Source organism: Rhinatrema bivittatum, chromosome 3, assembly GCF_901001135.1.
Source record: "Rhinatrema bivittatum chromosome 3, aRhiBiv1.1, whole genome shotgun sequence".
NCBI classification, from domain to species: domain Eukaryota; kingdom Metazoa; phylum Chordata; class Amphibia; order Gymnophiona; family Rhinatrematidae; genus Rhinatrema; species Rhinatrema bivittatum.
In genome coordinates this window covers 49284281-49307604 of record NC_042617.1, presented here as the reverse complement: position 1 = coordinate 49307604, position 23324 = coordinate 49284281, and the positions used below count along the sequence as shown (strand labels likewise).

The window sequence follows — 23324 nt, the reverse complement described above, 5'->3', positions numbered from 1 at the left end:
ATCGGAGAAAGTTCTTTTTTACTCAACGCACAAACTCTGGAATTTGTTGCCAGAGAATGTGGTTAGTGCAGTTAGTATAGCTGTGTTTAAAAAAGGATTGGATAAATTCTTGGAGGAGAAGTCCATTACCTGCTATTAAGTTCACCTAGAGAATAGCCACTGCCATTAGCAATGGTAACATGGAATAGATTTAGTTTTTGGGTACTTGCCAGGTTCTTGTGGCCTGGATTGGCCACTGTTGGAAGCAGGATGCTGGGCTTGATGGACCCTTGGTCTGACCCAGTATGGCATTTTCTTATGTTCTTAAATGTTTTGTGATTTTTCCCAGCACTGAAGTCAGATTCACTGGGCTATAGTTTCCCGGATTACCCCTGAATCCCTTTTTAAATTTAGGGGTTACATTGGCCATCTTCCAATATTCAGGTACATTAGATGATTTTAATGATAGTTTACAAATTAATTGAAATAGGTCTGAAATTTCAGTTTTATTTCTTTCAGAAGCCTGGGGTATATACCATCCGGTCCAGGTGATTTACTACTCTTCAGTTTGTCCATCAGGCCTACCACATCTTCAAGGTTCATAGTGATTTGGTTCAGTTGATCTGAATCATCACCCATGAGAACCTTCTCTGGAACAGGTATCTCTCCAACATCCTCTTTAGTAAACACCGAAGCAAAGAAATTGTTTAATCTTTCAGAGATGGTCTTATCTTCTCTAAGTGCCCCTTTAACCCCTTGATCATCCGATGGTCCAACTGACTCCTTCTGCTTCAGATATATTTTTCAAAGTTTTTATTGTGAGTTTTTGCCCCTATGGCCAACTTCTTTTCAAATTCTCTCTTTGCCTGTCTTATCAATGTCTTACATTTAACTTGCCAATACTTATGCTTTATTCTATTTTCTTCTGATGGATCCTTCTTCCAGTTTTTGAATGAAAATCTTTTAGATAAAATAGCCTCTTTCACCTCACCTTTTAACCATGCTAGTAATTGTTTTACCTTCCTTCTACCTTTCTTAATGCGTGGAATACATCTTGACAGTGCTTCTAGGATGGTATTTTTTTAACAATGTCCATGCCTGTTGCACAGTTTTTAACTTTGTAGCTGTACTTTTCAGTTTTTTTCTATTTTTCACATTTTATCAAAGTTTCCCTTTTGAAAGTTTAGCACTAGAGCCATGGATTTACTTACTGTCTCCTTTCTAGTCATTAGCTCAAATTTGATCATATTATGATCACTATTGCCAAGCAGCCCCACCATCGTTACCTCTCTCACCAAATCCTGTGCTCCACTGAGAATTAGATCTAAAATTACTCCCTCTCTCAACCAATTCCTCCATGTACTTTATCTCTCGAACACACCCTGATGTTTCACGTACCCAGTCAATATTGGGGTAATTGAAATCTCCCACTATTAGTGCACTACCAGTTTGGTTAGCTTCCCTAATTTCTGTTAGCATTTCACTGTCTGTTTCACCATTTTGGCCACGTGGATGGTAGTATCCTCCTATCACTATACTTTTCCCCAACACACAAGGGATTTCTACCCATAAACATTCAATTGTTCATTTAGTCTCATGCAGGATCTTTATCCTGTTGGACTCTATGCCATCCCAGACATAAAGCGCCACCCAGCCACCAAGATGCTCCTCTTTGTCATTGCGAAATAATTTGTATCCCGGTATAGCACTGTCCCATTGGTTATCCTCTTTCCACCATGTCTCTGAGATGCCAGTTAAGTCTATGTCATCATTCACTTCTACACACTCTAATTATCCCATCTTACCTCTTAGAATTCTGGCATTAGCATAGAAACATTTCAAAGTGTGTTTTTTGTTTGTATTTACATTCTGCTTTTCAGTTCACATGGATAAATTGGAATCTTTTAGATCAGGTGAGTTTTTATTGTAGGCACTTGGACAACTTTTCTTATTATGGGAACCTCTCTGTCGGGATGCCCTAACTCTAATGCTTCATTAGTATCCTTTGAAGATATCTCCCTTTGAACCATGCGCTGCTGAGCGACTGTTGGCTTTCCCCATTGTTCTAGTTTAAAAGCTGCTCTGTCTCCTTTTTAAAGATTAGTGCCAGCAGCCTGGTTGCACCCCAGGTAAAGTGGAGCCCATCCCTTCGGAAAAGAGTCCCCTTTCTCCAAAAGGTTCCCCAGTTCCTTGCAAAACTGAATCCCTCTTCTCTGCACCATCGTCTCATCCACGCATTGAGACTCCGGAGCTCTGCCTGCCTCTGGGGACCTGCGCGTGGAACAGGGAGCATTTCAGAGAATGCTACCCTGGAGGTTCTGTATTTCAGCTTCCTACCTAAAATCCTAAATTTGGCTTCCAGAACCTCCCTCCCACATTTTCCTATGTCGTTGGTGCCCACATGTACCACGACAGCCGGCTCCTCCCCAGCCGGCTCCAGCTTCACACCAGGTAGGCATGTTACCAGGTGATCCTTTATAAGATGATAGTTCCCTAGAGGATGCATACTTTCACTTGACACTAGAACAGGGTTAGGTTATTCTGATGCCACAAGCTGTGAAGGTTTAAAAGATATCCACACTAAATATTTATGAGATGCATTTGCATGTATTGCCTCCATTGCATGCAAATGCATTTCATGCATATTCATTGGGGATAGCCTGAAACTCCAGCCAGCCAGCAGCACTCAAAAACTGGAGCTGCTTACCCTGCATAGAATAAACCATTCCAGATGAATTTCATGTTTCCCAGAGGAAGCAACAGGACAAACACTAGGAGACTCTAAGCAAAATCATTAAACTATTTTGAAAGTGTAACCCCCTGTTTGTTTTAAGCTAAAGTTTAGGGGCCACACAATTCCCAGAATGCTATCCCCTTCCTGGACCTCTGATTCTGCCATCATACCACACATGTAGCTCCTGGGATGCCGAGGTTCACCGGCGTGGAAGAGTTAAAAACCTTCAGGGCCCTCAGTGCGGTATTGAGGATTGACTATAATATACCATTGACCATGCACTCCTGCCTCACAATCCAGGTCCTGCTGCTGAAACCTACAACTTATTGGGGTCCTCCAGAATGGCTCCTGGAATCTGGATTTTGCTCTACATCCCACTGTATCTGGGACTCACCTTTCCCAATGGCATAAGAGGGATGGAAAGCTAGATATAAAGTAAAGGTAGCAAAGACTTTATTGCTGGTAACTCAGGTAGAATACAAGTGAGCATGAAGTGACCATCAAAAAAAGGAGTTAAAAGATTTAAGAAGGTTCTAAGAAATGTGTGAAAAGTGGGACTAAGTATGATAACTGATCGGAACTAAATTCTAACCACCTATGGTAGGAAAAGCTAGTAATATAAATTGGTCATTTTAAAGGAGGTTTGAACTAACGTCAATCTGATAAATCCAAAGTAACTGGAGTAACTGGGAAAAGAAAGAATTAAAGTGTTGAGAAAGAATGCTTTCAAGAAATTGAGTGACTAAGCTAAAGAAGTGAGGTCACAGGTTTATTATTCATCTTACTGTCTTATTGGCTATAACTGAAACCTGAATTGAAGCTAAATACTATTCAGTCATCTAATCAACTATCTGTAGAAGACGTTGGAAAGCTCCCTGCTGCTCAGTGTGTGTTCTTTAGATGAGAAACTGTGATAACTATCAGCTCTATGTACAGAGGATGGAGAAAGGTTTGCAATGCAAGAAACACATGGAAGAACCACTGTTCCTGCCTCGCATAGAATCCTGGAACTCAGAATGTTAATGCAATCCATGGGGAGGCAGAGAGAGTAAAGAGGAGATTTGTAGAGAAAGGATACATTTCCTTTTTCCTTCTATGTGCTCCTGGGTGCCAGCTGAAGGATCTGTCCTGCTCCAAGGGTTACAACTATATAAGTATGAGCAAGTCGTTAGCCTCCATAGGCTTAGTATTTAGCCACTACGGTGTTGAGAATGAACTTTATGCTCGATTCTTTGCTGTGCTTTATCTCATAGGCAACTGTATGAAAGGCAGGGATTGGAAAGTGCTCTTGATATAACCTTAATCTTCACCAAAGCCATTGTGAGTAAAGCAGCAATGTTGCATCAAACACTGCTAATTTAATTTTTAAAATAACAAAAGCCTTTTTATGCAATTTGTTGATTCTTGTTGCATCAGCTATTTTCAAATCATAACCAGGGAAGCTACTTACGGCTACTCTTGTTACTCATGTGCCCTCTAAATGGTCCCATCATTGAGTATTTGGGGATCAGTGCGACTGGAGCTCCTTAAAGAAAAGAAATAAATGGTTAGAGTTTAAAGAAGCTAATTATTTGAAGACTATAGCTATTCCACATTTGCACAGCCAATGTCTGTATCAAAAGAAGTGCTGCTTTTCTCAAGGAAGGCCTAGCATCCATCCTCCTCCAAATATGTTTCTCGGAAAACATGCTTCTCTCTATTTGAGGATTTTACATTTGGATCTCATTTCTGGGTTTTTTTTTTCCTCCATAAGTATTTTATTCTTTCTATTTTTAGATGGTTTTTGGATTCTCCCTTGTCACTGCTTAGTTGTTCAGACTGCACGGATAAATTGGATGCCATTACGATAGGGTTAATGATTGTTCCTGAAGGTGAACATCAAAGCAGAACATGATTTACTGAAACGGTTGATAGGAACGTGACAAGTGGCAATTATGATCTCCAAGTCTTTATGTTGCCACAGGAATTATACACGAAATCGAGCAAGCTGGAGTATGTTTCTATTTTGCTTGTTCTAGAGATATGGTGTTGAATAATAACAGTTTAATAACAATTACGTGCAAAATTGAGATTAATTCAAACTATAAACGCTATTGTCGCAATTACTTTTACCGATAAAAGCCCTGGAATAAATTCTCTGGGAAGGCAGGGGTGTCTTCAACATGAACATTTCTTTAATAATACATAAGGGACACAGGGAAAACAAGACATGTTAATGTTTTTACAGTGAGACAGTTGTACCATCAGCTCCCTGCTGTGAGCACACTATGGCGTGCACAGCCTCTGAATTGGGAATGACACAGAGCAGCATGTTCCTGTATAATGTTATAAACAACAGTAATCACAGCCCTTGATTGAAACCTTTTTATCATAATAGTCAGCACATTACCAGTATTACATAATGCATCCTTGTGAGAACTTTGTAAGCAAAACACGACTGCAACCTTCACAGTTTCCAAACAACAAGTGATACAACTTAACAAACTATTTCTGTATTAACATTCCTCCCGATATTTCTATATTAACTTTCCCTCTGATGTTCAGTTAGCTGGATAGCTTATCTGGCTAACTCTGGTCATGCCAGAGGCCTGTCTTAAAGTAACTGGATAAACTTATCCTACTAAAGTTTAGCCAGCCAGGTGTTTTCAGCGGCAAGACCACGCCGCTGAATGTCCCAGCTAAGTTAGCAGGATAGATTTATCTGGCTGAATTTGGACCTCATAATGCCTGGTTCAAAGTTTAGTGGGAGGAGATTGGAGGGAGCTATCAGAAGGCGGGTTAGCCTGGGGACTACCTCCTCATTTGGAGAGGGCACTGCAGGGGCTTTTCTCCCTCAAAGGGGAAAGGCCTGAGGCGGAAAAGCAGTTTCTTCCCATGGGGAAGCAGTCAAGTCCTGAGTCTATGAGGAGGAGAAGAAGAACAGATTATGGCCCCACAGCTGTTGGAGGAAGCTGGAAAAAAGAGGGAGCCAAGAATGCCAGGGAAGTCCTTGGATAGTGGGGAGTAAAGGATGCTGAATTATTTGACCTAAGGAGAGGTGTTCCTTTTACTTCATGAGTTGGTACTGATGATGTAACAAACTGCTGGGGGTAACGAGAGGAAGTCGATGTACCTTGGTTGATCGTGGAGTTGAGAAAATGAAAATCTAGGAGTGTGAGACACAAAAGAAATGTGAGCAATGTATGGCTTAAGGAGTAGGTGTGAGGAGTATTTGAGGTCATTGGAAGAAATTCTCTGACTTTTGTAATAGTTGGTAATTGTTAACTTGGTAATTAAAGCTTCATTTTGGCTGTGAAAGTCTGTGAACCCTGCTTAAATCAGTGACTCTTACCTTCCTTTACCATTTTTGTAAATATTGATTGCTGATATCCCTAGAAATAAAAGTTTAACTGTTTGGAATATACATTGGAGTGGACCTTAGCTTGCATATTGGTTGAACAACAGCATAAACAATTGGGATGGCTTGGAACAGGATTCACAGAGGGGAGATCCGAGTGGTGGGTTTCTCTGTCCAGCCCAGAAAGCTTTTTGCTCCTCCTGCCTCTGGGCTCGTGACCCCTACAGTCACCATCCATTTCCACAATGAGAGCCTGGCACTCGCTCCACACAGGTGCCAGACTCACTCACATTTCATGTGCCCCATTTGGGAAGGGGTTACATACCGTACAAAACCTACACATCCCTTGTGCATTGACTAGTCATTAATCAATTAATCAATTGGTGAACGTCATGGTGATAATAACCCCTGGTGTTACTCTGCAAGCAGAGTCAAGCAGAACTAAGGCTTCTGTGGCAAGATTGTTCCTTCTTAGAACAGAAGACACCCTTAGCCGCTCTCCGAAGGAAGGGAAATAGATATAACTTTGGCAAACCTTGCCAAAGTTTAGAATAAGTTGTGCCATCATTCTTTCCACATTCATCATCTTATATATATATATATATATATATATATATATATATATATATATATATATATATATATTCATAATGCTGGTTCAGGAGGTGGGGAATCAAGCCAGTTTATTAATATGCATTTTCTGGCAACCAGTACAGCTTTAAAAAAAAAAAAAAGACTTAGATAATTTCCCTTGACTACAATGCTCTCCAAGTCATCTAAAATGCACACTTCTACTGATTTTATCAGATTGGATTTAGTAATTTTATACATACATTTCAAAGTTTTGCATCAGAAGTGTTTTTTGTTTTTTTTTTTTACTAACTCCCAGATCCAGAAACTATGAAAATAAAAACACCTTCCATAATTAAGCATTATGGTCATCTGTGCTATGCCTACTTTGATGACCCAGGCCAGCTGGGCATAAATTCTGTAAAGCATTTTGAATTGCATTTCCCTGGAGGGTTACACATTCAGTCAGCAATTTCAGTTTCCTAAACCTTCCTCTTAAGGTATTGACCATTACAATTGCCCCCATATCCGCTTGCCATCTGACTGTGACGAGTGCAGATACATTTTTAATAAATTCTCATTCCAGCATTGCTGCTGAGAGGTTATCTCCCTGCCCTCTTATTAAGAACCTGTATAGAGTCGATACTGAGGCACGTTCTCATTACCTGCGGATGGGGTGGCTTGCGAAAAGGCTTAGATTTAAGTGACTTTCTATTTGGACTCATCATGGGTGCCACAACCTGATTAACTGAGTTTTCCTCCCCCTCACCTTTTGAGAAAAATACTTAGTAAACCAGGCCCCATTTCTCAGTTGCAAGTAGGCAACAAATTCTTCACTGGGGGTGGGGGGGATTACATTAAGTGCACAGGGTCACCTGCTCAGCTGTGAGAATATTGTCTTGCATCGTGTTAATCCCGCAGCAATCCCCTTGTTGAGAAACACTTCTTGGTATTCCTGGAGCAAAACCTGCATTGCCTACAATGGGAAAGAACGCTAAGCAGTCCTCAGTGACAGCAGGTGTACTATAGGCCAAATGCCAGGCCCTTTCAATGGTCTCATCAATGTGTTGTATTTAAAATGCGTTGGCAGATACCTGTTTTTAGCATGTAAAACATTTTAAACTAAAATAATGCATGCTGTATTACCTAAGAACTGGGAAAGCCATTCCTCCGTACTCTTGTGGGTACGTTATGACATGTTTTTATACCTTTCCAGACAATAAGGGAGATAAAAAATTTTTTTAGGGGGGGGGGATTAGCATTTGCAATATGTAGAGCCATTTGGATAATATGGTAATTTTAATTAGTTGTGTCCAAACTGAGAGTGAAAGGGCTAGGTTGTGGCAACTGGATAGAATTCTCTCCATATTACTAAGTGCTGGGGGTGTATGGTTTATTTATATTTCTGGGGTGAATTCGTAGTGACCCTCCCGCTGCGGTGGCAGAGGCAGCGTTGGAACTGCAGGGGGTATCAGAGGAGTCACCAATCGTAATTGCCCAGAGGGGGAAAGGATAGAAAAGGAAATCTCCTTCTTACCAGGTCTCCCAATATTAGGAATAAGGGTCCGGAACCCACCCAGCGAGTCTCCCGGGGGACGAGAGAGAAGGCAGAACCCAAATAGAAAATAAACCTTGAATGTAAGCAGATACAAATTTTACAGATTCTGAGCTATGGCTCAGATTTATTATCACAAGTAATGAAAATATTATAAATGTTCTGGAAGTTTCCCACAGTTAACACAACTTGGTTTACTTTTAATTCCCAGTTAACAAGTATTTTAAATGAAGAGAACCATAGAACAATAAGTATGGTTTGAGTATTAACTGCAATACTTCCTACATCAAGGATTTAGTAATTAATGCCGGAATGAAGAAAGTGAATCTTTGTGTCCCAATTCTGTCTTGCAGGTGCAGCAGGACAAAATCAACCCTCTGATTGCAGGTAAGTAGGTAACTCGTGTTTTGTGTTGTTTCCTTTCTGTGGTGTTTGACTCTGTATGCCTATTTAACCCTTTTTTTTCCTTTCTCTGTCTCTTTACAGCGAACTCTGTAGTCCCTGTGAATTTTGAGGCTTTTGTACTGAGTGTTCTTCATGTATGTCTCTGGCACAATTACTTCTGACAGCTGCTGCAGTGATTCTGTTCTCTCTTTCTTTATGATGTGAAAAAAATAGTTTCAGTCTGGCTAGACTTTGTGGCAAGTATACACTTAGCTGACTTTCTTTAGGATTAATCTTCACACCCTCTGCTGCTGACAGGGGGTGTGGCTTGCTACAACACTGCTCGTGGGCGTGGCTTGAGTGCCAGAGGGTCCTGGATGTCGCTCCTAGACTGTGATCCTCGTGCTGTACTGGGTACGTTGTCTCTGGCGCAGTCAGAAACTTATCTACTATAATCTTTTTTTTTGTAACCTTTATTTTTAAAGTTTAACATCATAGGTTATTACTATAATCTTTAAATAACAAAATAGCGTGTTCCTCCACTACACTAACTGTGCTTATCTTCCAGAATGGTACAAGGAGTGCTCCCTCAGTGTTTATTTGTGACAACTAACAGGAACTGGGCTAGCTGATTGTGGGAAACAAGATAATTAAATATCCTTATTCTAGCTAGCACAGAGGAATTAAATTCAGATGCTCGCTCCTGTATGGTGAGGATTATTTTCACACTTTCACTGAGTCTCCTTTCACACTGTTACCACAGTGCACTGAGTAAAGGTTCAGGTGCTCATCAATATGTAGTCACAACTGGTGGTTGTATATTTATATATGTAGTCTGAGAAGGTGCCACCAAGTGTTTTCATATTGGGGATGTTATAAATATTAAAGCACTATTATCTGTACTTCGGTGTACTCTGCCTATATTCTCTCCCTGGGGCAGAGTGATGACTCAGAGTGTCAGACTGTTTTCCCCCTAAGATAAATAACAAAATGGTTCCTCTCACTTTAGAAGCAGCTCTGCTGTTTGCCACCCCTTTCCTTTCTTTTATCTTTCTCTTGGTCCCCTGTCTCATGCCTGAAGCCAAGTCTCATCTTGGTCCCCTATTTTGAATCTCGTCTCGGCCCTCGGATGTTCTTGTGGCTGCTCTGTCCATGCCTAAGACTCTGACTGAACCTGCTCCATTCCAGCTTGGTCCGTGACCAGCCATGGGCGGCTGTGTAGGTTGCGTCTCGGTGCAGGCTTCTACTGAATCTTCGCCATGTTCCCCCTTCATCTTCCATGTATTCATCTGGAGTCTGCTTCACACTCAAGCGTGGTCCGTGATCAATCCCGTGGGTCCGCCCTGCGATGGGCTGTGTAGGGTGCGCTGCGACGCAGCCTCAACCCAGTACTTGACTTTGTTCCTGAACCTTGATCCTGAGTCTTCGTGTTCAAGCTTCTCATCTGTGTCTTCATGTCTCTAAGTTCATCATCTTGAGTCTTCATGCTCCAGAGCCTTTGTCTGCCCTCGTCTCCTGTCCGGCCTGCTGCCTTTACTGTTCCCAGTGGCAGGTCCAAAAGGGTTTGGAGTAGTTGGAAGACCACTCAGAGACCAACCTTGCGTGGTTGGTCTTACTCAGGCTGTGCAGGTCGGCAGAGGCCTGGCTTCCTGGTCTCAGCCCAGGCTCGGACATGTCTCGCCTGCCTCGGTACCGCCTTGGAGCCCTCTGGGAGTTATGCCGAGGTCCAAGGGCACACAATCTCCTCAGAAATGGGACCGCTCTCCTAGCACTCCCTAACAGATTATGAAGGCCTCTGAGCTTTCCCATGATCAAGGTCTCCATCTTCCCTAACACTGTTGTGTATATCTGGGATTTTGGAGCAGTCTCTAAACTGGCAGGTGCCTTTTGCTCTCTCACTTAGTCAAACCCAGACTAACTGAAATCTCAACTGACACACCCAGGAAGATCAGTGCTCCTGTGAAGACCTCAGAAAAAAATAGTTCTAAGAGGCATTTAGGAACAGTCGTAATATACTTTTCACCTATGGACAACCCCATCTTTGTATGAAGCTGTAGAAAAGAACATTTGGGAATTTTGAGTCAGAGCTTAAAGGCTGAGATAGAATCTGAATTTCTTTATCAGTGAGAAACGTATATGTATCAGTCCACTAGCCTCTTCACATAAATTTCCCTCCAACACTGGCTCACAGAATGGTGTCACCAGCTCATTTGCATAGACAGACACTTTCCTCAGGATTCCAGTGACAAAACGGAGTTTGATTTTTTTTTTCTCTTTCACTTAGAAAATTTATTTGGAATCCAAATTTTCTCTTCCAAATAATTTAGAAAGGATATTGAAGTGATTCACAGTGTTTCCGATTCTCTCTTTACCATAAAACCTACTTCCTATAACACCATAATATATTTTAAAATTCCCACTCAAACTTTCATTAAAATAAAATATGTAGAGGGTCCTCTTTCTCCATTTCTGCTCATCTCCTGAGCATATCCTCTGAAACCTCACAAAACCCCTCAAAAACCACAGGATGTATTTAGTTAGGAATCTCTGCCCTGGCCAATATGGATCTTCAGATCCATCTTAGGCACTATGGGGTAGCTATGGGTACCTGTTCTAACTGGTGTATTTCTGATACATTCTGAGACCCCAGATCACCTTTGGCTGCCAGGAGAAGCCTCTCCAACTTGGCCCCAATGCTTATTTTGTCAAAATTTTAACTTTAAAAAGAGCTCTGGGACCCCCTCCCCCCAAAATCGATTTTGGAAAAATTCAGATGAGGCTATAAATCCAATGTGGGAGCTCAGGCTGGCTTTTCCCCCACCTAGAATCTTCTTTTTACATTTTTTTTTTCATTGATTAGATCCATTTTTATAAAGTTCTTCTGACCTCTGTAAAACCAGGAAGTACCTCCTCCAGGCCACTTCTAGGTTGATGATTCACATGTCAATTCTCCTGCAACTTTATTGCTCAGACATTGCAGTCATCAGATTCTCAGTAGCACAGGGAGGGAAACAGGAGCTCTTACAGCTGCCTGCATATCTTTCCCATGCAGCAACATACATAGTGAGAACTGGAAAAAGACATGTCACATCCCAGCAATGTTTCCTTAGAGCCCAGGTTCCAGGTCAGTAAAACAAAAATCTTTACCCCCTTATTTTTATATTTTAATTTCTAGGTACAGGGATTTAATATGATCTTGAGTCCATTTAAATAGAAAGTTACTCTCTAGCTGCTCTACTCACTCAGGCTCCCTCGGTGTGTCAAGTGCTTGTGATTTATTAAAATTAAGTTTCAAGGCAGAACATTTACCAAACTCTATGAAGGGAATCATGAAGACAAACAAGTTTTTTTCTTTGGGTCTATAGTCATTTCAATCTCTTTGCTGTCTAATACAATGCCAGCAATGTTACTTTTAATTGCTCTATGGACTCCAGGTCTAATTTGAATAGCAGAGTTGAGATCAGACTGCCCTGCCATGTGCCTCTCCCTAAAGAACATTCTGATATTCCCCCATTCATCAAAATTGTAGCCTTGGATTTGCTGTATAAAATTGTGATAATCATTTCTAATACTTGTCCTAAAAATCCCAAATTTTATAAGCAGCGGAAAGGATTGGATCAAGATATTTGGTCAAAAGCTTTCTTGGCATCTAGACTCATAAGAACATAAGAACTTGCCATACTGGGTCAGATTAAGGGTCCATCAAGCCCAGCATCCTATCTCCAACAGTGGCCAATCCAGGCCATAAGAACTGGCAAATTCCCAGGTTCATCAGCAGTATTTATTTATTTCTATTTATTTATTTATTTTATTTTTTTCGGTAAATCAAAGCAGATTACATTAAGGTACAGTAAGATATTTCCATACAATCTAAGGCCAAATGCCACTAAGCTGTGATTTTTTTTCACCAGAGGTGTCCCAATATTGTGGGTGATGTTGCTGCAATAGTGGGGCCTCCTCTCCCCCAAAAAACATTGCAACTCTATGGCACATTATTTTATCTTGTGGCCAAATACTGCAGGGCAAAAGAACACTAGTTGCACTTTAACGCAACCCCAACCTCAAGGGACCACCATTGTCTTAAAGGGCTGCTGACCCTTCCCCAAAAAATGTGCCACCAAAATGAGGACGTTGAACGGAGGTCAGTGCTGACTCCGGCTCAACCCGGGGCTACCACTTGAAGTGGCGCCAACTCCCCAAAACTTTAAAAATAGAGGAAAGTGAATTGATTGTGAGGGCAAGATGGTGGCTTGAACCAGACCCTGGAAACTGCTCCTTGTTTCTTTCAGGTTTTGTATTTTCGCTTTGAATTATGCTATCCAAAAGAATGGGAAGGTGCGCATTTTCCCACCTGACACTCATCTTTTACCTGGGCAGAAACTTATGCCATCTTTTGTGTCCGGTTTGGCAGGGACAGAAGAGGTATTTAGTCCTGCTGCAGTCACGGGTGAAGGAGCATCTGTCTCGAAGGGGAGGTCACCTTAAGTCCCTCGGATCTTCAGCTCCTGTTGGCTTCAAGGCTTGCTGTTTCTCCACTACTAACCCTGGCACCGTGTGATGACATGCTATTGGCCCCAGGGGGGATCGGAGTGAAGCTTCACTGTCTCAGCCTCCGCTGCCTTTTCCGGTGTCCAAGGACACGGGAAGTGATGGCCTAGCTGTGTGCTTGGCTTCTTCTTCTCCTGCCGAGAGCCAGGAAAAGTCGGTGGATCTGGCTGTATCGACAGTGATTAAAAGTCCCAGGTACTTGGGTTCTTGGGTCTCCTGGTGAGTCTTGTTCTTTACAACTAAGGGGGTCATTTATCAAAATGCGGTAAGGCGTTTTCGCATGCGTTAACGGCTTATCGCATGCGAAAAAGCCCTGTTTTCGCATGCGATAGGCCTTTTAGACATGCGAAAACGTGTTTACCGCATGCGATCGCACCATATCGTATGGTGCGATGCAAATGCCGAAACAGGGAGAGAGGATGCAAATGCAAAACCTAGAGGGGAGAGAGAGAGAGAGAGAGAGAGAGAGAGAGAGAGAGAGAGAGAGAGAGAGAGAGAGAGAGAGAGAGAGAGAGAGCGAGCACCCAGCCATGATAGCATGTCCCATGCATAGGTATTTATATCCCTAGGATAGGCTCACCTAGTAACTCGAGGTGGGGATTAGATAAGGGTGTAGGGGTTTAGGGGCCACTGTCACATTCTACATGAGACGTACAAACAGAACAGTGGTCTCTTGTGACGATTAGCTGGCCTTCGGAGTGAGGAAACGCCCTCCAAGATGGGATTTGGCCAAGGGTCTCTCAGCCTAGCTTGATGTTACCCAGGTAGAGAGTCCATCAAGCTAGGCTGAGAGACCCTTGGCCAAATCCCATCTTGGAGGGCGTTTCCTCACTCCGAAGGCCAGCTAATCGTCACAAGAGACCACTGTTCTGTTTGTACGTCTCATGTAGAATGTGACAGTGGCCCCTAAACCCCTACACCCTTATCTAATCCCCACCTCGAGTTACTAGGTGGGCCTAGGGATATAAATACCTATGCATGGGACATGCTATCATGGCTGGGTGCTTTCTCTCTCTCTCTCTCTCTCTCTCTCTCTCTCTCTCTCTCTCTCTCTCTCTCTCTCTCTCTCTCTCTCTCTCTCTCTCTCTCTCTCTCTCTCTCTCTCTCTCTCTCTCTCTCTCTCTCTCTCTCTCTCTCTCTCTGGTATTGCAATGTGCCCCTTTTGCTACTAAGCCAGCCATAGTCAGCTTAAATGCCATATGGGACCTGACGATAGGCTTTGGTCGTTTCTTGAAGGATTGTAACATAAAAATTGATCATCTATCAAGTAAAGTTGACACTATGGGGAAAAATTATGACTTACAGCTTAGCTTGTGAATTAAAATCCCAGGTTAGAGCTACTCAGTCTGCTATCGTGACTATTCAGTCCTTTAATACGAAGGTGGTCAAGGCTAGAAATAATTTGTCTCAAAGATTGGTATTTCTTGAGAATTATATCAGACTCTTAAATCTTTGTTTTCTTAATTTTTCAAAGGTAGTGTGGGAGGATTCCTACCTCACCTTGAGGAAATATTTATTTCCTTGAAATTCATCATTTTGATGTTGATAAAGTTCCTTCAATAAATAAAATGGTTTTCCTTCTGTCTGTTACAAAGCAAGGTCCTCTCAAGCTCAACCGGCTCAAGCACCTAATGTTTTTGAAAAATTGACCGAATACCTGGAGGGCTCTAACGCTGAGATTTATGAACCCTACCCTTCTTGTTTCCTTTATGTCTGAACAGGAATTGAGAAAGGTGATGAAAATATATTTTAGGAATATCTCCTCTCTATTCTATGGGCAGATGATTTGTATTTTTCCTGACCTTTCTCATTCTACACAACACCGGGAAAGTGTACAGAAAAGCAGAAAAAACTGCTTTTCTGTACAGCCTCCCACTTAATATCATAGCGATATTAAGTCAGAGGGCCTAAAAAAAAAGACCCACTGTCCGCTGGCCTGTGGGTTAGAAAATGAACACTCAATGCTGCTGGCGTCCGTTTTCTGAACCTGTGGCTGTCAGCGGGTTCGACAACCGACGCTGGTAAAATTATGCCGGTAAAATTAAGCGTTGGCTGTCGGACTCGCTGACAGCCACTGCTTCTGCTAATAAGGAAGGAGGCCCTAATTTAAATAAATAAATTGCATGCCCAGGAGAGGGGCTTGGGCGTGTGTCGGGAGAGCGGGCACTCGCCTCAGAGCGCCGGCTCTCCCGCGGAGGTTTTTGAATCATGCCGAGGCTGGCTTCCCTGTCACAGATGATTTTCTTTAAAAAATGATAAAAATACCATGTTGGGGGGGGGGGGGGGGGGGGGGGTTGGGAGGGATATGTACCCCAAACCTCTTTCCCTTTTAGTGATGTGGCCCTTTCTCAAATATCTCTCCTTCCCTCTTCTCCACCAGTCACTCACACTCTGTCTTTCCTGCATGGTCCGTCCCAATCACAATCCCCTCTCTCTCCCTGTACCTGCCCGTCCTGCAAGTCTCTTTCTCTCTCTCCCCCTTCCACCAGTCCATCCCCACCAGTCTCTCTAACCCCCTCCGCCAGTCCATCCCCACCAAGTTTGCCTCTCTCACACTCAGTACATTTCTACCAATCTCTCTCTCTCCATCAATCCATTTCCACCAGTCTCTCTTTCTCTCCCTCCACCAGTTTCTCTCCTTCCACCAGTCCATCCCCACCAGTCTCTCACTCTCTTTCCCTCCACGAATCTCTTTCTTGACAGCTGTATTACAGAAACTCCTAGATCTCCATTCTTGCCCTTTGGAGAAGAAGCATAAATTGTATCAAATGCAGCTGAGCACAGAACAATGCAAACATTCAAGGAATAACTGAGACACTGGCTTCAATTTGCAATAAGCTGCCTGACAAAGAATTTGTGTTCTTCAGCCTTCACAAATTTACCTGATCTTCAAACTTGAACTATCTACACAGATTGGGTAGCTATGCAAATAAAGTTCTTGGGATATGCATTCATTTAAAACGAATGTACACTCTAAACCAAACAAGGCCATTTTCATTTTGTTTTGATAAAATATGAAAGAAATGAAAAATGCTTCAGAAAAATCTGAAAATTTGGGGGATTTTTCATTTCTGCAAATAGCTCACACTCAGGCCAATACAGTAAAATCGGCGGGAGAGCCGGCGCTCTGACGTGACCGCCCGCTCTCCCAACGCGCACCCAGGCCATTCTTCTGGGTGCGCGATCCAGTATTTAAATGAGGGCCCGCAGTAAAAAGAGGCGCTAGGGACACTAGCACATCCCTAACGCCTCCTTTTTGACAGGAGCGGCGGCTGTCAGCGGGTTTGACAGCCGACGCTCAATTTTGCTGGCTTCGGTTTTCAAACCCGCTGACAGCTATGGGTTTGGAAAACGGATGCCGGCATAAATGAGTGTCCATCTTCTGACCTGCGGGCCGATTTTTAATTTTTTTTAAATTTTGGGGCCTCCGACTTAATATCGCTATTATATGGCGTGGGAATAACTAATAGGCCCATCAACATGCATTTGCATGTTGCGGGCACTATTAGTTTCGGGGGGGGGGGGGGGGGGGGGTTGGCCACGCGTTTTTGACATGCTATTACCCCTTACTGAATAAGGGGTAAAACTAGTGCGTCGAAAACGCGTGTCCAAACACGGGCTAACAGTGCGCTCCACTGGAGAGCACCGTACTGTATCGGCCTGAAAAATTGCAGTTAAGTGCACTCAATTCACAAAAATGAAAAAGCTGAACAAAACAAAACAAAATTAAATTCAGCCAAAAAATAAGTGCCGAAAATGAACAAACCAAATTGAAAATATTTTGCCTGCACATCCCTAAATAGCAGGTGGCTATATTAAGACATTTCCAGTGTAGTTATACAACATGCAGAATGACTATGCAAGTACATTTTTGAAACTTCAATGTGCATGTGTAATTTTCTTCCTTGACCAAGTTAAGCCTCAGGAAGTCCTCTTTTTACGTCAGCTAAAAGTGCCTATGTTGTGTAGGTATGGATTTAGATTTTTGCCGCCTCTAAGCGTTTTTGCTGTTTTCAGCCCCCCTGTCTCCTGTAAGGGTCTGTTACAGGGTATCAGAAAGCTGCTCTCTGCTGAATGAGATTTAGCAAAGCTGGAAAGCAGCAAATCTTAGCTGCCCTAGGCACAGACATAACGGGTGCCTACTGACAAATCCAGGACTGGCGTTGTGAAGATATACACATGCTTTTAGCCAGCTGGTACCGTGGATTCTGCCTTTCTAACCACACAACCCCGACTAAGGGGTGAATTTTAACAGTGTGGCTCACGCTAAAAGGCTCATAGAGGCGAGAATCTGGACTACACGCGAGCAAGGTGTATTTTTTTTTATTGATATATCATGACAAAACACAACAAGACTTTGAAACATAAACAGATAAGCGCAATTATAAATGAGTAGGTAACATAAGAAGACAAGGAAAACAAAATGAGCTTATCCATTCAGTTACAGGTAATAAAGGATAAAGGGGGCATAAAAAATGAGGAGTGTCAGAAGAAAAAAAAATACAAAAAAGAGAAATGTCTGAAAAAAGAAGAGGTTCCAAAAATATAATTACTCAAGACACTGGATTCAAAAGGAGCATAGAGGAAGAAGTTATTACTCTTCCTGCATCAATAAATGCCCTGAGCTGGTCCGGGGAGAAGAAAGCATAAGAATTATTTTGGTATCTCGCACAGCACTTACAAGGGTAGCGTAATAAAAACGACGCTCCCAAAAGCTATTGTATCCTGCCGAAGGGCAAGAAAGGCTCTCCTTCTCTCTTGTGTTCCTGTACACAAATCAGGGTATGCTCAGACAGATTGGCCTTGAGTAAGGCGTATTATAAAAGCTGGAAGTTACGCTTGCATATATGCAGGTGTGAGTAAAAAAAAAAAAAAAAAGGGGGCGGAGCTAGAGCATGTCGGGGGCATTCTGGGGTGGGCCCGACAGTCACACGCGTAAATCCGTATTTTAAATCTGGCGGCTGCAGCGCGCGGCAGCTTGTAAGCCGCGTATATTTGTTACTGCTCCTGATGAGGTGTGAGTCTGCAGAAATCACTGTTTAGGACTAACACAACAGGGTGAGGGGGTCCGGGTAAATGAGGGGAGAGGGCAGGCTAAAGAAACAGAGGGCTCTGGATGACCTCAAGCTAAGCTGGGAAAATAGGTGGACCAAGTGGGAAAAAGTGGGAATGACCTTCACGCGAGCATGTTTTAAAATCCGATTACCTGCAGGTATTAAAGCCAAGAAACCCCTAAAGAAGATACAGGAAGTATATTTACTCAATTAACTGCATAAAATTAGAGGCAGCCATCACTCGGAGTGGACGTATGTTAAATTACACGGTCGCAACTGCACGCACAATTTAAAATCCCAGCGTATGTCCACTCGTGTGTCCAGACGTGCGTGTATGGATGCCCGCGAGCTTGTTTTAAAGTTATTGTCAAAAACCTTTGAAAGTGAACCCCTATTAAGGGCCCCTATGGATCAAAGCAGTTTTTCATGGACACAAACATTTAGTACATTGGCTCCAAAGTCCCATTGCCCAGGACATCTGTGGGTGGCCTCCCACAGATGTCCTGGGCAAAGGGACAACACAGATTCTTCCGCAGTCTCTCCCCTTCCCCGGTCTCCCCATAAGTTCAGATAATATGAATATGTAAAGAGAAAGTGTGGACTGGAGGAGTAGCCTAGTGTTTGGTGCAGCAGCCTGCAGAGCACAGAAACCAGGGCTCAAATGGAGTTCACGTTCCTTGTGGCTTTGGGCAAGTCACTTCTCCCTCCATGTTCTCAGGTACAAATTTAGGGGATTGTTTACTAAAGCCGCATGGAGCATTTATCGCATGGTAAACGGCCTAACACAGTGATAATGTACAGTATTTGAGCAGCTGTGCGTTATTCTGCCCCCAGCACTATGAGTATGATAATGAGCTGATTAGCATGTAAACAGATGCTAATCAGCTGATTACCAGCCTAAAGCAAGCCATGCCATGCGTGCACCCTGCTGCTCCCGGGGGCCATGCCTTGGAAAGGCTGATTGGCCCAAAGTGACCCCTCCAAATGTCCCAAAGACTCTCTGTCCCACTCCCAACAACCCTTGAGGCAGCCAAAGTCAGAAAAAATTAAATTTTACACTTATAGAAGTAGTGGTACAGGGCCCACCCCTCTTCCACTAAACTCCTCCATTTGTTCAAAAAAAATACCCCCTGGATCCTGCCCTCCCCCTCCCCCACTACTTTTCAAAGCTGTCCTGGTAGTCTAATGGGGGGGGGGGGGATTGGAGTACCCCCTAGGTTCTGGACTCATTGCGGCCATTTTTACAAACGGTGCCAGCCGGCTGATTTCTAGCTTTTGCCTCTGGTTTTTGAATCCTTTGGATTTTTTCCCACTCTGTGGAAAACACTGTGGCTTAGTAATCGATCTCCTTAGATTTCAAGTCCTCTGGGGACAGGGGAAGTATTTACAGTATCTGAGAGTAATCAACTGTGATGTGGGTGACCAAGCAAGGAAAATAGAATATAAATAAAATAAACTACGGTAAATTAAAGCCTACAAAAGAGAGAGAGATGAAAAACTAATATTTATCTACCTATGTAACCCCCCCCCCCCCTCCTCAGGGGAGGAGGCCACACTCTCCAGTCCTGCTCAGCAGCGGGGACCACGTGGTACAGGGTGGGGAACACGGGTTCTGTGTACTGGGAATAGGCCACGAAAAGGGCCATGCAGTCCACAAAAATAGAACGGTTTGCTCCAAAAGTTGTACTTCAAAATAGAAAGAAAGTGATAGCAGGGTGCAAGAAAAATACAAACAAACCTACAAGGCCGGAAAAAAAAATCATAAAAACTCATTTCATTCAAAAAAAATCTCAAAATCACTTGTGCGGATAGAGTTCTTAAAAGATTATTTTAAGATCTGCGCACGGGAGCACATGGCCGTGCGTTTGTTGGCTCGGGCACATGGATGCAGTGATTTTATAACATATGTGCTTATACGTGTGCGCATGGTATAAATCAGCTATACGCACATACATGTGTGCATAATTTTACCTTGATGCGTGCATCCGCGTGCAAATTCCGCCTCGATTGCATAAGTGGGGGGGGGTGATTTTAGTAAGATATGCGCGCCGACGCAATTACCTGTTTCCCCAGTTTGTTCCCAGTTTGCCCCAGTAAAGGAGAGGACTTCCTAACCCCCCTAGCTAACTTGTCTTCCGTTTACCCTATTGGCCCCGACCCTTAAAATCCCGCTGACTAGTCTGTTTTTTTTTTTTTCTTTCGTGACTTACTCGCCGTCCATAGCAGAAGTAAAGTCATGCAGGTAGGAGCCCTGACGCAGGCTGGGGTGCATAAATACGTACGTGTTGGCTTCATTCATCTTTCCTGGAATGCCCATGCCCTGCCTCTTCTATGAAAAAAAATCGACTCATGTACCGGGAGATATGCGCATACCCGGGTGCCTCTTAAAATCCGTGCAGCTCGCGCTGGGCCGAAGTAAATGCATATCTCACAGCTTTGGTGTACACAGGACTTTTAAAATTCACCCATTATTGCACGTAAGTCTTCTCTGAGCACTAAAATATGACACTTTCTCCCACCAGCTTTTTGCTATTTAGTCCCAGGGAAAAGATATAGAGTCTTCTTGAATTTTCTCACTGTACTCCTGGTTGACCTAAGACAAACCTTCCCACTGGCTTCTGGTGGTCAGAGATTTGAGTTTACCCTTCCCACTTGCAGATGGGATCCATTCTTTTCTATGGACCAAAAAAAACTGAAACCCCAAGCTAGGCCACAGCTCCTTGCTGCCCTCTCTGGCTCCCAGCAAGACAGCACACCGTAAGCAGAACTCCTACTCCTCGCAATAACTGCCTGAAATCCCCTCTGGGCCTTGCGGAAGCTCCCTTTATACTCCCATTAGCCCATCCCCTTGGGGGAAGAGCCTTTCTGTCGCTCACTGCTCACATGAATTCCCCCTGAATGTTGCATCACTGGAAAATTCCTTGCAGTAAGGGCTATACCCCTTACATATACATTTTCTATATGCAGTTCCAGAACTCATTGTCAGAACTCGTTATCTGCTATAATCGGAATTCCTGAAGAAGATATTCCATTTCTAAATGATCATCCCTCCATGTGTTCTTCCAACATTTTTTTTATGTTTCTCTGAAGTTTTCTTTTTTTTTTTATTTATGCGTTTTCCAATTTACATTCAAGAAAACACAACTTGAATTTGCAACTACAGAGAACATAGGGAAAAAAAATATAGGAAAAGAACAAAACCAATATCTTGAACATAAACTTCTCTGTGCTATCAAGCCCACAAAAAAGGGGGAGGTCCAAACACAACCCCAATAATTTACTTTAATATCAGGTAATAAGATCTGACCATACAGGAGGCTATATGAACATATCGTATAGAGCTACAGGCGTAATACGTTTACTCGTCGGTTGCATGACTGGAAATAGGTACAGAAGGAATTTTATCTAACAGAAAATTATACAGTTGTGCAGGTGTAAAAAAAACATAAGTATTATTCTGAAATTTAATTAAACATTTGCATGGGAATTTTAACAGAAAGAAAGCTCCTATTTCAAGCACCTTAGGTCTTAATGTCAGGAACTGCCTTCTTTTTAATTGTGTGGGCCTAGAGAAATCAGGATAAATACTAATCAAGACCCAAAAAAAGTCTCTAACCCAGGGGCGGATTGGCCTATCGGGGGATCGGGCATCTCCCGGTGGGCCGGTCGCTCTAGACACACGGTCTGCCGAACGTGGCCTTGATAGAGCCGCGCTCGGCAGACCACGTGATATCTCCTGGGCCGGTCGGGGCAGCGAACCCCCGGACCGGTCGTCATCGGGAATCCGCCCCTGCCCTAACCGATGACAGAAAAATAACTTCATTATCCATTCCTTATCTGATTTTAGAAGAAAAGAAACAATCAACATAGAAGGTGTCACAAGGTCTTCCTGAGTAGATTCCAAAATATTAGTTATATCCAAAGCTGGAGAAACCGGGGCAATAACTTGTAAGCCATTTTGATTCAAAGATTCCTTCTTAAATGGAGGGATATAGAAATCCCTAAAAATAATAGTAGGGCTTGCTGTGAAATTTTTCAGACTTGAATCATGTATTTCCTCCACATAGCTTTAGAGGAAACCAAAGGATCTTTAGGAAAATTTAAAATATGGAGATTTCTCCCACGTATTTGGTTTTCTAATTGTTCCATTTTATAAGATAATGACTGATTTTCTTTAATGATATCCCAGAAAGACCAGCAATTTCCTTCTACATAGAGGAGCAGGATATCCTATTCTCTTCCACAGTTTTTTCAAGCAATTCCAAACGTTGTTCCATTTTATGAAAAGAGTTAACTAAGGGATTAATTTGAAGAAACAATTTTCATAAAATGGAACAACGTTTGGAATTGCTTGAAAAAACTGTGGAAGAGAATAGGATATCCTGCTCCTCTATGTAGAAGGAAATTGCTGGTCTTTACGTCCCAAACAGAATCTAAGGTATACAATCTGGGGCAGATTTTAAAACATATGCACGGGTGTACATTTGTGCGCGCAACCCGGCTCACACAAATGTACACCCGATTTTATAACATGCGTGCGCAGCCGCGCGCATGTTATAAAATCAGGGTTTGGCGCGCGCAAGGGGGTGCACACTAGTGCAAATTGCTCTATACGTCCCAAACAGAATCTAAGGTATACAATCTGGGGCAGATTTTAAAACATATGCACGGGTGTACATTTGTGCGCGCAACCCGGCTCACACAAATGTACACCCGATTTTATAACATGCGTGCGCAGCCGCGCGCATGTTATAAAATCAGGGTTTGGCGCGCGCAAGGGGGTGCACACTAGTGCAAATTGCACGAGCCGAGCCCTCAGGGAGCCCTGCTGGCTTTCCCCGTTCCCCCCCCCCCCCACCACCTTCCCCTCCCTGTCCCACCCCCCAGCCCTAAAGAAACCCCCCTGTACTTTTGTTTTGGAAGTTATGCTTGCCGGCCGACTGCGGGCGCGCGATCCCCCGTGATGGTCGCTGTGCCGGAGTCCTCGGCCACGCCTCCCGGACCACCCCGGACCTCCCAGTCACACCCCCGGACTGCCCAGCCATGCCCTCAGACCGTCTGCCCCACCCCTTTCCTGCCCCCTGCCCACCCACTCAGAAAAGCCCCAGACATACGCGCATCCCGGGGCTTTACGCGCGCCGCTGGGCCTTTTGAGAATAGGCG

The 23324-nt window shown here is 43.3% G+C and overlaps 1 protein-coding gene across 1 annotated transcript in view; it reads right to left on the bottom strand.

Annotated features, from left to right (window-relative positions):
- The window catches only part of LOC115086828 (spermatogenesis-associated protein 7-like), a 276148-nt gene that overhangs the window by 218298 nt on the left and 34526 nt on the right, over nt 1-23324 (bottom strand). Inside the window, exon 2 of the mRNA XM_029593202.1 lies at nt 4164-4238. Coding sequence (XP_029449062.1) covers nt 4164-4238 — 75 coding nt within the window. The remainder of the gene's footprint in view (nt 1-4163; nt 4239-23324) is intronic.